Source organism: Salarias fasciatus, chromosome 11, assembly GCF_902148845.1.
Source record: "Salarias fasciatus chromosome 11, fSalaFa1.1, whole genome shotgun sequence".
Taxonomy (NCBI): Eukaryota; Metazoa; Chordata; class Actinopteri; order Blenniiformes; family Blenniidae; genus Salarias; species Salarias fasciatus.
Genome location: NC_043755.1, coordinates 26923613 through 26937506, shown reverse-complemented (window position 1 = coordinate 26937506; position 13894 = coordinate 26923613). Strand labels below are relative to the sequence as shown.

Sequence of the window (13894 nt, the reverse complement as noted above, 5' to 3'; positions counted from 1 at the left end):
CCTGCTGAAGGAGCAGCTGCTCCCCTGGCCGGAGCGCCGCCGCCGAGCGCCACGTCTCGGTGTGAGCTCGGCCGGGCAATCGCTCATATTCTGCTACGGAGCTCTTTAAACTCGCTGTTGCTCGATTTGGTTCCATCTCTCCTCTCCAGGGTTTGTTCATACAGGGATTTTATTAAAAAGGTGTTTTTCAAGCACCGTCGTGTTCTTCTGCTTGTTTTTGACTGTCCTGCTTCCTGTTTACTGCGTACGTCACTACGTTCGAGGAAACGCATGCACAGAACAAATATTCCCCCGTTTAATCCGCTCCACTGTCAGGTGGCGTTTTTTATGAAACACGGAGTGGATTGTCGATCGGTGTAGACCACCTTGTACAATCGGCTCTGAAATACAATCCGCTCCAAGTGAAGTGGATCCTCTCGGTGTTTACGTGACGCATTTACAATCCGCTCCGCCCTAGAAGCGGATTATAGTGGCCCATGTAAACGTGCCTGCTGAGGAAAGAGCAGCTGCTTGAAGACGGACGCAGGAGGCGTTCAGGTTTGATGATCTGCCGTCTCCGTCTGCTGTTCAGTGATGGTGAACCAGCTCTCACATGTGATCTTTAAAAGTGTGTGTCCTTCAGAAGACACTGGAGTCCGTCTCCATCACTCTCCACTCTGGATTTCATCCTGAATCACAGCCTGTGGCGGGAAGTTGTTTCTGAGGGGAAAAGTTTCTGCTTTATGTGTCTGCCTGTGTTTTGATTGGCTGATCAGTGTTTAGTTGGCTGCTCTGTGTGTGTGTGTGTGTGTGTGTGTGTGTGTGTGTGTGTGTGTGTGTGTGTGTGTGTGGGGGGGGGGGGTTACACACCGGCCTGGTTGTGTGAGCTGCCTGATCATTCGGAGTTGGACCGATGTTGTCCGGCAGCCATGCTGGATGCCAGCTTTAAATAAAGGCAGCAGCAGGAGGAGATTCAGTCTCGTCCTGCTGCTAATATTAAAATCTGTTCGGATAGTAAAAGGCTACAGTCATACAATATTGCACGCCTCAGCTGCTGAACAGGACAAGGGAAGAACAAAAAACAAAAAAACAAAAAGGGTTGGACCGATGTTGGTGGACGCCCTTTCTTGGACACTTTAGTGAATAAATGAATACGCCTGACCCTAATCCCTCGCCGTTTCACACAACCCTGTGCTCTGAGACACAACAGTTTTCCTGTTGAAATAAAGACCCATTTGTTCTGCACTATGTGAAGAAATATATGCATGTGTGTGTTGTGTTTGTGCTCCTTCTTAAAACTCCTCTCTTTGCATTTTTTTTTTTAATAATTATTCAGTGTTCAGTTTTTATTGACATTGTGTAGAATTACTCTTTAACAACACAGAGGACGTCCATCAGTCTGAGAGACAGCAGCTCTAAGCTGTTTCTGCTGAATGAGTTCAGTCCAGCAGAATGATAGTAAAATAAAGACAGGAAGGTGTGTGTGTGTGTTGAACTTCGTCTCAGTCACTATGGAAACGAACTCTTAGTGAGACTAATATGAATTGATTATTCTTTCATCTGATAAATACATTGTAAATGGGATAAAAGCCTAAATGAAGACGGGAGATAATGAGTCGAACAGGCTTCATGTGCTTTACCGCTCTGTGGTGAAATGCAGACGATGCTTCCTACATGCCATCCGCGGCAGTAACTGCTGCTAATTGGCGGCTTTTTGTTGCGGAGTGTCCTTTTGTCTGCGCCCTTCCTGGGGCTAATGCAGACGCCCTTTAAATACCCTTTTGGATTCAGGCTGACTCAGACGGACTCGTCTCATTTCCACAGGAGCCAAACACTGCCTCGCCCTCCGGGCTGCTCTCGCTCCCCGGAGCTCACGGCTCGACTCAGACTGCTGGAATTCACGTCAAAATGTGACGACTTGTTGATGTTATCAGATGAGAAACCATTCTATTGTCTGTAGTGAGTAAATTCAACCGTCTGCTGGACGGATGACCATATCCGCTGGAGTCCTAAATTCGTCATGTTTCATATTAAGGAGTAGAGATGAGTTCTCACTCCTTCCCTGGTTATATGACCTTTTATTCGGTTATAAGTTACTGCACAGGGTAACTGGTTGAGGCCTTCATATTAAAAATGTGAGAAATGGCCTCTGAAATCCCAGAGCCCATTAAAAACTAAGTAATACTTTGTGGTGTCTTTAGAAGCATTACTTAAAAATGACAGCAGTTCTGAAGCAGACGTATTAAGACAACTTTACAACCTCATGAAGACGTCCAGGGAGAATGTTTTCCCTTAAATATACATTTAAAATCTATAGCTGGACTCATTTTACCAAAGATAATCGTCTTGTGGTGAAATGAATGTTATGTTTTCGTAATTTTCAAAAGTCTTGTGCATCAAATGAGCCTTGAAATACTCACTTGGCTTTTCCCTCATTTCCCTATGAAGGTTGAAGCTGGAAATGTTCCAAACTTCCTGGATATTCACAGCATTCACGCTGAATTGACCTGTTTTATGCACTTATTTTGCATCCCAGTGAAAAGGAAAGTAACCTGAAAACAGCAGTTGCTGGAGGATTTGTCAAGAAAGACGGTATCTATCACAGCTGTGAAGTGTGTGTGCAGCTGGAGAGCCACTTCAGCCATGTTTTACCTAAACTAAGCTGTTGGCGCTGCACCGGCACGCCAATCATGTGCGTGGGCGCACGGTTCGAGGGCAAGGCAACAAATAAGGTTTCTCACAGATGAATGGATGGAGTGGGAGAGAAAGAGGCTGAGGAAGATTGCAGAGTATTATCCTACAGCAGAGCTCCAATCTGATCATTACAGAGCGCGGCAATAATGGACCTCCTCCCATTAAAAAGAAATGCTCCAGTATCACCTTCGGCCCGTCTGAACAAGGCCCCTCAGTGGTGGCAGATGTGAAGAATGTGTGATTGTGCCGTGGAGGCGTTTGTAGAAAAAGCAGCAGGTAATACAAAGGCACGAATAAGTGGAAGAAGCGGGGATTGGTGCTGTTATGGCACATCGGTGCAGGCTGAGGACACAGTGCATTAAAGTGTGCCAGTAGAGCGGCGCAATCAACAAGGTTACTTCAGCAGACGGGAGTGTAATCTGACACAGTGCACGGAAGAGGAGTGAAGTAAATCTATACACAACAAAACCATGCAGGCTTTTGTTCTGCTGGCTGATTATCCAGAGATGACTGAACATGCTGAGACCTATTTGTACTCGATATGATGATGTTCTCCAGATCTGTGTGTGCTGGATGTGTCAGCGCGAGGGGGCGGATCCCACAAAGCCCACAGAGGAATTATTCTGCTAAAAGGACTTAATACCAGCCTCATGATGAATCAGCTCATGGCTGAATCAGTCAGCAACAGATTAAGATTCCTGTTGTCAAACACAGAATAAAGCTTCATTCACAACCATGTAATCATGTAACACTGTCTCAAGTTATTCCAACCTCAGTTTGTTTTCTTAGTGAGATTAAGGAAGAAAGAAAATCCCATGCCAAGTTCTCCAGCTGTGAATTGAAACCTGGGAGAGCAAACACTCTGTGGTTTGGATGTTAGGTGAGGAACACCGTCAGCTCCTGTGCTCTGCCCTTCACGGTCCACTCGGTGTCTGTGTGGAGGACACGTTCTCCACGTATGCAGATGATGCTGTCATAGATAGTAAGACTTGTTCACTTCAGAAGAGTCGTCTTCCACAGAGCTTCAACTTCATTTTTATCCAAATTTCTCAGAAATTTGATAGACAAAAATCATACGGGGAAAGCCTGACCCACATTTTCAGAACTGCTGGCCCACATGTTGGTTTTACACTCTCCTCATGTTTTCAGGTCCAATTACTTGTGATTGCACTGAGTTGATGAAATGATGGATATTTCTTGTGAGATGAGTGTAGATTTATGTGCTGTGATTCAGTGTGTCAATGTGTTGATGTTCCTCTGTCCATGCTGTAAGGAAAAAAATCTATACATTAATGGAAAATGTTCTGGCAGTTTTCTGCATCTACAGATCATTATTATTATTTCCTTCAATCCAGAAACTTATATTTCTGGCTGTTTTCAGGATTTTCTCTGTACCTTTTAGAGACACTTCTTCATCCAGATATTTCTGAACTCTGCAACAAGTTAACCGTAAAACGAGCAGCAACCAGCTGACAGCAATAAGCCAGCAGGTCACTGTGATGCCTGCTACAGCGTGCTCACAGTGAATTAAAATACTGTGAATGTTATTACAGCCAGAACCACAGAGCTGCAACTGTCATCCCAGCAGCAACACTCCATGAATCACACCGACATTTATTTTGATTCATTCAGTTTCTGAACCACTTATCTTGTTCAGAGTTACCAGAGCCAATCCCAGCTACGTGTGAGCGAGGGCGGGTCCGCCCTGGACCGGTAGAGGACGGGGTCCATCCTGGAGGGAGGGGGTGGAGACGAGCCACCAGAGGTTAATAGAAAGATTGAAAGTGTGAGGAGAGAGCGCTAATGACAGCAGCACGAGGTGATGTTGGTCCAGAATCCTCCTCCAGGCCGTCAGTCCGTGATACGGCTGCAGGAACAGTGATCCTCCACAGCGGGAAGTAGACCAGCACGTACTATTGCAACAACACATCATCAGCAGGGTAAAACTAACCCGTCTCTCGACGGTCTAACCAGCTCACGTTCCCTGTTAGTGGGAGAACAATCCAACGTTTGGTGAATTCTGCTTCACAATGACAGGAAGAGCCGACATCCAAGGATCAAAAAGCGACGTCGCTATGAACGCTTGGCCGTACTGTACTTCACTTCAAATTAATATGTTTTTTAATCAGTTTTCTTTATTGGACTCAACAACCAGTAAACATTGATACATGTCAAAAAAGGGAACAATACTTTTGTTCCTCTGGTGTTTCTAACAACCATGTAGGGCTGCTGAACGTACATGATGAGTCAAATCCCAGACAATTCATTAATCAGTGACTGACACCTAGTGTTGTTTTGATTTCCTGTTTTGACTTTAATTTCAGTCTCATCTTTGTGTGAAGCTGTCATTTTATTTGTTATTAGTTTTAGTCATGTTCAAACTGGTCAAGTTTTAGTGGACTAAAAGTCTGAGGATTTTAGTCTTATTTTAGTCAGAATAACCGGGACTATTTTAGTCTAGTTTTAGCCAACGAAAATTGTATTTTCCTCTCTTTTAATAATGTAATTCTATTTAACCCAAACAAGATAGTATAATTTCCTAGTATAGTATCGAGATTGTTTTCTTTCAGCCAAACCCATTTCACAAATCAAAAATGTTCATCTTACTATTATATTATTGTTACCTTGTAAACTGAAGAATACACCCATGGAAGATGCTCTGGTCAGCATGTTAATTTAGATAGATAGATAGATAGATAGATAGATACTTTATTGATCCCAAAGGGAAATTTAAAAGGCAGTCTGTGCTCACATTCACACTTAAAATGCATTCCAGGATTAAAATAAGTAAAAGTAATTCAAAACAATAAATTAGAAAGTACAGTGCTAATCTCCGGCCTGAGATTTCAGTTCAATTTCAATTTCAATTTCAATGTATTTTTGTACAGCCCAGTATCACAACAACAGCTGCCTCAGAGGCTTCAAGATGTTACATTGGTTGGTAAAAATAAAAACAGTGAATAAGCATAATGTTAATATGTCAGATTCACAGTAACGAGACAAAACGAAGCAACCACCGCCTTAGACCCTCACATCCGGCAAGAAAAAACTCCAAAAACCCAGTGGGAAAAGAAGAAATCTTGGGGAGAACCACAGTATGGAGGGATCCCTCTCCCAGGGACGGACAGCTTTGGCAACAGCTAGCATGAGACAATAAGAAGTAAAGCCTAGGACTATGTTGAGGACAGTCCGTTGGACGGTCCAGCACAAGAACTATGGATCCCAGAAGTAGAACCGAAGCCAGTCCACGGGCAGGACCAACAGGAGTGTCCTCCCGGTCCGGACGGAGCTTGTTCGTAGGCCCTCGTGATAGTGGAGTCAGCAACTGAAACTGGAGAAGACTCCCCCTCGAAGGGGGGACAGCAGGTGAAAAGCAATGAACGGACTAAAGGGAATAACATTCAGACATTAGAGGAGGACAGGGCTCAGTGCACCGTACTTCCCACAGCATTCTAGCTCCTCGGGCAGCTTTGTGGATAGTTTAGTATTTAAACTAGTATTTAGTTTAGTTTAGTTTAGTTTAATTTAATTTAATTTAGTTTAGTTTAGTTTAGAGTCCCTAGCTGACCTGATCATAGGCTGCATTGAAGAGAAACGTCTTGAGCCTAACCTTAAATGTGGAGACTGTGTCTGCCTCTTTGACACCACTTGGAAGCTGGTTCCATAAAAACGGTGCCTGATAGCTAAAGGCTCTTCCACCTAGTGTCCATTTAGAGACTCTAGGAGTCACCAGTAACCCTGCATTTTGAGAGCGAAGTGCTCTGATTTGTTGATAAGGCGTTAAAGCATCTTGGAGATAGGTTGGAGCCATCCCATTTAGGATTTTGTAAGTGAGATGACAGAGTTGTTCAGTCTGATGGCCCGGGGCACAAAAGAGTTCTTTAGTCTGTCTGTGGAGCAGGTCCATGAGGGACCGAGCGCTCACTGAGCTCCTCTGCTGGGAGAACACTGAGTGCAGGGGGGGCCTGGTCGGACAAGATGTTCTTTGTTTTTGCCGAAGTCCTCTGTTCCACCACCTTCTCCACAGAGTCCAGGCTCAGTCCAGACAGAACCAGCTCGCCTGATGAGGCGGTCCAGCCTCTGAATGTCCCCCTTCCTGGCACTGCCCCCCCAGCACACAACCGCATAGAACAACACACTGGACACAATGAACTGATAGAAAACATGTAGCAGCTGTGAGCAGAGTTTGAAGCAGGAGAGCCTCTGCAGGAAGTACATCCTGCTCTGCCCCTTTTTATAAACTGTGTCCATGTTCTGTGCCCAGTTCAGTTTGTGGTCCAGGTGAAGTCCCAGGTGCCTGTAAGAGGGCACCACCTCCACCTCTGCTCCGTTGATGGAGACAGGACGGGGGAGGAGGGCACCCGGCGGAAGTCCAGCACCTCCTCCTTGGTTTTAGAGGTGTTCAGCTGGAGCATGTTCCGCCTGCACCAGCCCTCAAAGTCCTTCACCAGGGCTCTGTACTCCCCCTCCTCACCCCCCCTCACACATGCCACAACAGCAGTGTCATCGGAGAACTTCTGCACGTGGCGTGTGTCGGAGTTGTTCTGGAAGTCCGAGGTGTATAGGGTGAAGAGGAGGGGCGATCGCACTGTTCCCTGTGGCACTCCAATACTACAGGACTGAGATGTAGACTGTTGACCTCCCATCCTGACCAACTGTGGCCTGTTGTTTAAATAGTCCATAGTCCAGTTCACCAGGTGAGGGTCCACATCCATGCTGCTGAGCTTCTCCTGGAGCAGGCAGGGCTGGATTGTATTAAAGGCGCTCGAGAAATCAAAGAAGAGCAGCCTCACAGCACATCCACCCACGTCCAGGTAGGAGAGTGCACGGTGTAGGAGATAGAGCACCGCATCCTCCACTCCCACCTTCTCCTGGTAGGCAGACTGGAGTGGGTCCCCCCTACCCTGTACCTGTGGTCGCATGAGCTGCAGAACCAGTCGCTCCAGCGTTTTCATCACGTGGGATGTAAGTGCAACAGGTCTGTAGTCCTTCAGCTCTCTGGGGCGGCTCTTCTTAGGTACAGGGACAATGCAAGATGTTGTCCACACTGAGGGGACCCTTCCCAGGCGCAGACTCAGACTGTAGACGTGGTGTAGAGGCCAGCTCCTCAGCACAGACCTTCAGGAGCCTTGGGCTGCTGCGATCCAGTCCTGCTGCCTTCCTTCCAGCTCCATCCTCACCTGGTCCACCCACATAATAGGGAGGGAGGAAAGGGGCCCTGGGGGAGAGCGATATGCACAGGGAGAGACTGAGGCGACCCTGGTCGGAGGAACAGAGGGTGGAGGAGGGCCGGAGACTGGGGAGGGACTGAACCGGTTAAAAAATATGTTCGTCCGGCTCTGCATCCGCGGTGCCTCCTCCTTAGCTCCGGGGGTATCAGATGGCATTTACCGGGCTGAACATTGCCCCTCAGTGCCAGTAACTCCTCTCTCGAATACATTAGCCTACTCATGTCAGCTGTATGAGCAGATCGGGTGAAAGAGTCTGTATAAAACCATAGAAAAACAACATAAAGTGTCAGCAACACACACCGAGCTAACAGACGTGCAGCCCTTCTCACGCAGGCGCAATCCATCTCTCCCCCCCGCTGATTTTACCAACCAAGCCTGCAGTTACACACACATTAATACAAGTAAAATAAATCAATAAAGTAGCCTCAGGAATGATGGAAAAATATGAATATATTCAAGTTTGAAATACAGAGAAACGAAGTGCATGAATGTAATTCACAACATAATAAAGTGTGTGTGTGTGTGTGTGTGTGTGTGTGTGTGTGTGTGTGTGTGTGTGTTGCTTGTAAACTGAAACAGAAAAGAACAACACAGCCGATTACAGTGTGGTTGCATAGAACAGCAGCAGTTTTTTTTAAACGTTGCCACATAGATGGAAAACAGTAACACATCGTTTCCATTGAACCCTCATGAGTCGGCCTGGCGGAGCGGCCCTGGTCCTCCACTGAGAGCAGCTGAGATCAAGCTGGCAGGGTCAGACTGGGGATCAGCTGATCATTCAACTGCTCCTCATCTATAGGAGGAAGTCTGAAGGTCAGTCTCTGCTCAGCTGCCCCCCCCCCCCCCCCCCCCCCCCCCCCGGGTCTCACTGCCCCGCTGTCGGCGCCAGTGGAGATTGAGGAAGTAACGCTGCACCGTGAAACAGAAACTGAGCAATAGACAGCACTGAACGTTAAAACGTTTCGTCTCGTCTTGTTTTGGTCAATAAAAACGAAGAGACATTTTAGCAGAGTTTTTATTTTATAAACCACTTTTTGTCTTGTTTTTATTCATCACCAATGCTGCATGATGTATTTTACTAGAACTGTCGTCACATAACCACCGTGTACGTTTCGGCTCATCTCGTTTTCGTCGTGTAAAAAAGCTTCGCTGAGGAGATTTTGTTGTAATTTTCGTTGACACTTCGTTTTGTTGACCACTAGAGGTCGTACATGAGCTCTGTGTCACTGAAGCCTCCAGAAATAAACCACAGTTTGAATCTAGTGCTGACGCTTCTGGAGGCTTGATGGGCCGCCGCGAGGCAGTAAGGCAAGCTGAGAAATATTATACCCACAATGCATTGCCTTAAGGAAAAAACATGGAGGAAAATGCCACCATGAGGTGAAGAACTGGCCCTGCTCCTCCACTATTATCCACTGAGGTCGGCAGATATAGATTTGAAAAAAGACGTTGTGAAGCGGGAGAAGCTGCCTGCAGGTTTGGTTTGGAAGGCCGGAGCCTCACTGCGACCATGAGACACTCGTGGAAGATTCTGCAGCACGTCCGGGAAAAACCGGTTAAAAACCATTGTTCTACTTCACATCTGTCAAACTTCAACCAGCACCATGACTCTTCAGGTGGTGTGAAGCCTGTGATGCTCTGCTCCGTCCAGCGTACGCAGCCGGCTGCCAAATTAAACCATTATTGACGGAAAAATTCCTTTCTGAGCAGCGAAAAACCCGCTCAGCAGAAAGAAAGCTCCCACAGACCAGAGTCAGCACAGGAGCCCATCTGTCTCCACCAGTTGGGTCTTTGGAGGAGCAGAGAATATTTTTACCAAAATACAAATAAGATTTTCCCTTTTGAAAGTGCAACATGGCTCCGTCAGAGCAGAGCGCCTCTTCTGAGCGGAGAGGCAGGAGAAGTGAGAGATTAAGTGAGTCCATTAATCACCTCACTTCTTCAGCTGCCGCGTCTAAACATGTTTTCCCCAGCTTCTCCAACTCGCTGAAAGTGTGAGCGCATGCAGTCAATCAGCACAACTCATCCACAGCCTGCTGCTCTTGTTAGGTTCAGATGTTAATTCTCCACCAGCTGAAGTGGTGCAGTAATTATCAGAGGCCATCACAGCCTTAAACACAAGTTCTGAACTAAATCTCCCACTGCCTGTTGTGTTTCCACTCCCGCCACAGCGCTGAATCGATAGCGCTCTCGCTGTTATTGGACGTGTGCAGATGTATGCGGGTAATTACATGGCGGCGCCTCATATTTCGAGCCGTAGAGGTCATTCGCCGCTCGCTGTCTCATCCTGTGAACTTCTGAAGAAGTGGACCAGAGGTTCTCCATCACAGCTGAGCGCTGGCAGGCGGCCACCTGACCCTGGAGGCTGGACAGCCCAGGTCCAGAGGATCTGGAGGATCCACAGGGTCCAGAGCAGGGGTAGGCATCCCTGGACCTCCAATGCCGACATTCTGCATGTTTCAGTTCTCCCTGCTTCCGCGCACCTCAGTCTAACGTGGATGTCTCACCAAGCTTTAGAAAAGCAACAGGGAGAGAGGTGAAACATGCAGGGCGTGGACCCTGGAGGCCGGACTTCTGATCTGAGAAAGCTCCTGGTGAAGATGGATTTATCTCAGGTCTGAGGAGTGCAGTGTTTTAGACAGCTTCACATCTGTGGTGTGGCACCGTTAGCATGCTAGCATCTGATAGCAACTGGTCTGCTGTCAGCAACAAATGAACATCTATCACCACAAAAACACACAAAAGTACTAAAGGTCGGTACCGTTGAGTACCAGTACCGAGTCCCCGGGACCGGGAATCCGTCCTGTATTGGTTGGAATGTGAGTGGAGCCCTTCTCCAGGCGGCTCAGGGTCTGACAGAAACACTTCGTCACTCAGCAGCTTCATTCAGACGCCACTGGACGTCTCCCTGTCCAGCTTTCTAACCATTCCTCCACTGATCTGCTCTGAGTGAAGGAGCCTCCGACTTGTCAAGCTGGCGCACATTTCTTCTCATGGCAGAAATGTCAGTCCGAATCAAACTACAAGCTCTTGAGTTTCTTTCAAGCTCAGATAAAGCTGCAGAAAGCCCAAACAAAGAGCTTCCTCAGGTCAGCAGGAGCTCATGCACTGAGGACCCACCCTGGATGATTTCAGCTCTACATTCGTCCAACTCCACTTCAGTCACACTTAGTACTTGACAGTTCAGGTTTACCAGCTGATCTTATCATTAAAGTACTGAAACACTCCTCTGCTTCTACAGTGACAGCCTCTACTGCTACAGTCGGCACATATCAAACCTGAAGACTGAAACAAGGAGCATTCAGGTGGAAATGGAGGAAAGTGTCCTGTGAGTGAACCGATCTGCTCTTCTCTTCCTCAGATAGCATCGAAGATTACATCCAGACCGCATCGTCCAACGTGGAGTCAGCCAATCAGGAGCTTGCCAAGGCCAACCAGTACCAGGTGAGCGGTGAGCCTGTCGTGCCGCCGGCTCCGCCTCCTCTCGGTTCCGCTAACGCTGGGTGCTTGACGGAGTTTTTGCATTGTAATGCACTCACAAGAAGCTTAGCTCCATCAGCAATGCAAACAGGGACTCTGCTAACTAGATTACACAGCTTTATCACATCCCCACAAGCAGAATAACAGATGATGCAATTCCATGTCAGACTCCACCAGCTCTGCCGTCACTGAATTAATTGTATTTAAAGGCAGGAAACAAAATGCTCGCCTCAAGTCTTGTGAAAACACAAAAAACTATATGTATAATTCCTGCTCCATGAGCATGTTTCTCCTCCAAAGATAATGGCTGTGAATTTGCATTTTTTTTCATCCTACGAGTGTATTGACTCAGAGAGGAAATGTATTAATGGGAAAGAGCTGCGGCCAGAAATTAAATAGAATTTTTCTTCACTCTGTGATTTTGGGGTAGCAAAGATTTTCCACTTGAGAGCACATAGTGGAGAGACGTTTTATGACATGCCCAAGGGTCTGCTTTGGCTCGTCCTGTTCAAAGAAATATGTGTGTGTTGTGCCTTTGTGTGGAGGCCGGGCTGTGTGGCTGGCTGCTGCGCCGGCCCCTGGCCATGGTAAATAATAGACCGAGCCGAGTGTCAGCGGGTTAATAAAGAACCCACCTTGTCTCTTTTAACCTGCTGACGGATTTCTCCAGCTCCTCTCTGCGCCTTTTGAAAGATGTAGATTTCATTTAATATTGATTCATTGGGGTTTGAAGGTGTGTGATCACATGTGGTGTGTGTGGAGTCGTCTCTGGACGCTGGATGATTCTCTGGAAAGTGTTTTTTTTGCTGTTGTTGTGGTTCCATTTTTCTGTGCTGACGGAGATATTTTGTGGCACATTGGTGGCTTTAATGTGAAAACAAGTGGAACAACAACTGCAGTCATGCCAGAGTCTGTCAGGACTGCAGTCAGCCCCCCCCCCCCGCTGCTCCCCTCGCCAGCGAACAAATGAACGAATGGCAACAGCTTTCCCATTAATTGTCATTTCATTATCTCAAGGAGAGCTGAGCCGTGACCGAGCTCACACTGAGCAATTTAGCTCTCAGCCAATCCAGACGGCCGCTGTCTTCACAGAAGAAGAGCAGCTGAATGGAGGAAAAACAAAGAGCAGAGCCGCTCTGAATACCGCATTCTGTCTCATTCAGAGGCGCTCGGGATCAGAACACTGACGTGTGAGTTTCACAGAGTTTAAAGGATGGTTTTAAATAAATCTTCTATACAATGATCATGTTTTAAAGTATGAAAGAAGGCAGACTATTGGATAACTCCTTTTATTGTAGTGTGTATTGTAAACTGTATGTCCAGGAAAGTGAGCCCCGCTCCAGACACACCTGGGTGTTGTGTAAGCCCTGAAAAGACAGGTTGAGGGTGCGAGCGGCTGCTGCTGCCGTGGCGGTGCAGCTGGATGCTGAGGAAGAGCCCCCCTGCTGCTGGCTGTTTCACACCCCTTCACTCCCTTCCTCCCCAAGTCACAACCAGGAAGTGCTTCTCTGGTCAGTGCTGAAGGCTGCTGAACATTACTTTGAGGGTTTGGTGCATTGTGGGTGGAGCAGTGATTAGAGCTCTTGCCTCATGGTGAGAAGGTCCTGGGTTCAAATACCGTGTGGCGTTTGCATGTTCTCCCTGTGGGTCTTCACAGTTCAAAATCATGCATGTGAAGTGAATGTTTACGCTGAACTGTGGCTGTGTGTCTGTGCTGGCCCTGCAGTGCAGAGACCAGCAGCGTTTCAGGGCTCGAGGTAAACCTGCAGGTGTTCCTGCAGTACGGCACCGCCGAGGGAACGAGTTCCCTGAACATATTGACCCAGAGCCGGTCACCATGACAGAGCTGTGGATTGTGTGGTCGTCTCGTCTTCATCAGTACGTCAGCCAATCAGAACGTCCAGCTGATGCATTTCACACGAAACATGTTCTAATTTGACCTTATTGACCCTGCACATCGTGCTTTGCGTGTCAGTTTCCATGGTCTGTCCAGTGTGTTTTGTTTAGTGAGGGTTGTCTCTCCGTGTTGCTAACCAGCCGACTGAAGAGTGTGTGTGACGTGCCAGCACAATTCACTGACCTTTTAGAGAAATCCACATAGATTTTTGTCATATTTAGAGAAGCAGTTAGGCTCTAAATGCTTCGCTCTGCTCACTTTTACCCTTCCCGCTGATGATAAACTGTCTGAACCCTTGCAGCATATGCAGTGGGGAATATATTTATTCAGATTGAAAGCATTTCTGAGTGCCTCACAAACAAAGCAGCAGCATGGCATTTTGAAGTGATTCAGTGTTTCAGGGACTTTGTGCAGCTCATAAAGTTCCTGAAGTTGTGCTCATGCTGATAGATGTCATCTATTTTTAGTGGGATGTGTTGGGCTGGTGACTCACTCAGTGATACTTCCACAGCTCGCAGTGTCCATTGTTGAGCTGTCAATCCAGGCTTTCACCGCATCGGCCTGTTTGTCTGCTCGGAGTGGGTTTTCCCTGCGTGACATTTCACAAGCTTTC

The 13894-nt window shown here is 47.2% G+C and overlaps 1 protein-coding gene across 1 annotated transcript in view; it reads left to right on the top strand.

The window, feature by feature from the left end:
• The window catches only part of tsnare1 (T-SNARE Domain Containing 1), a 99228-nt gene that overhangs the window by 62805 nt on the left and 22529 nt on the right, over positions 1-13894 (top strand). Inside the window, exon 9 of the mRNA XM_030103474.1 lies at positions 11266-11348. Coding sequence (XP_029959334.1) covers positions 11266-11348 — 83 coding nt within the window. The remainder of the gene's footprint in view (positions 1-11265; positions 11349-13894) is intronic.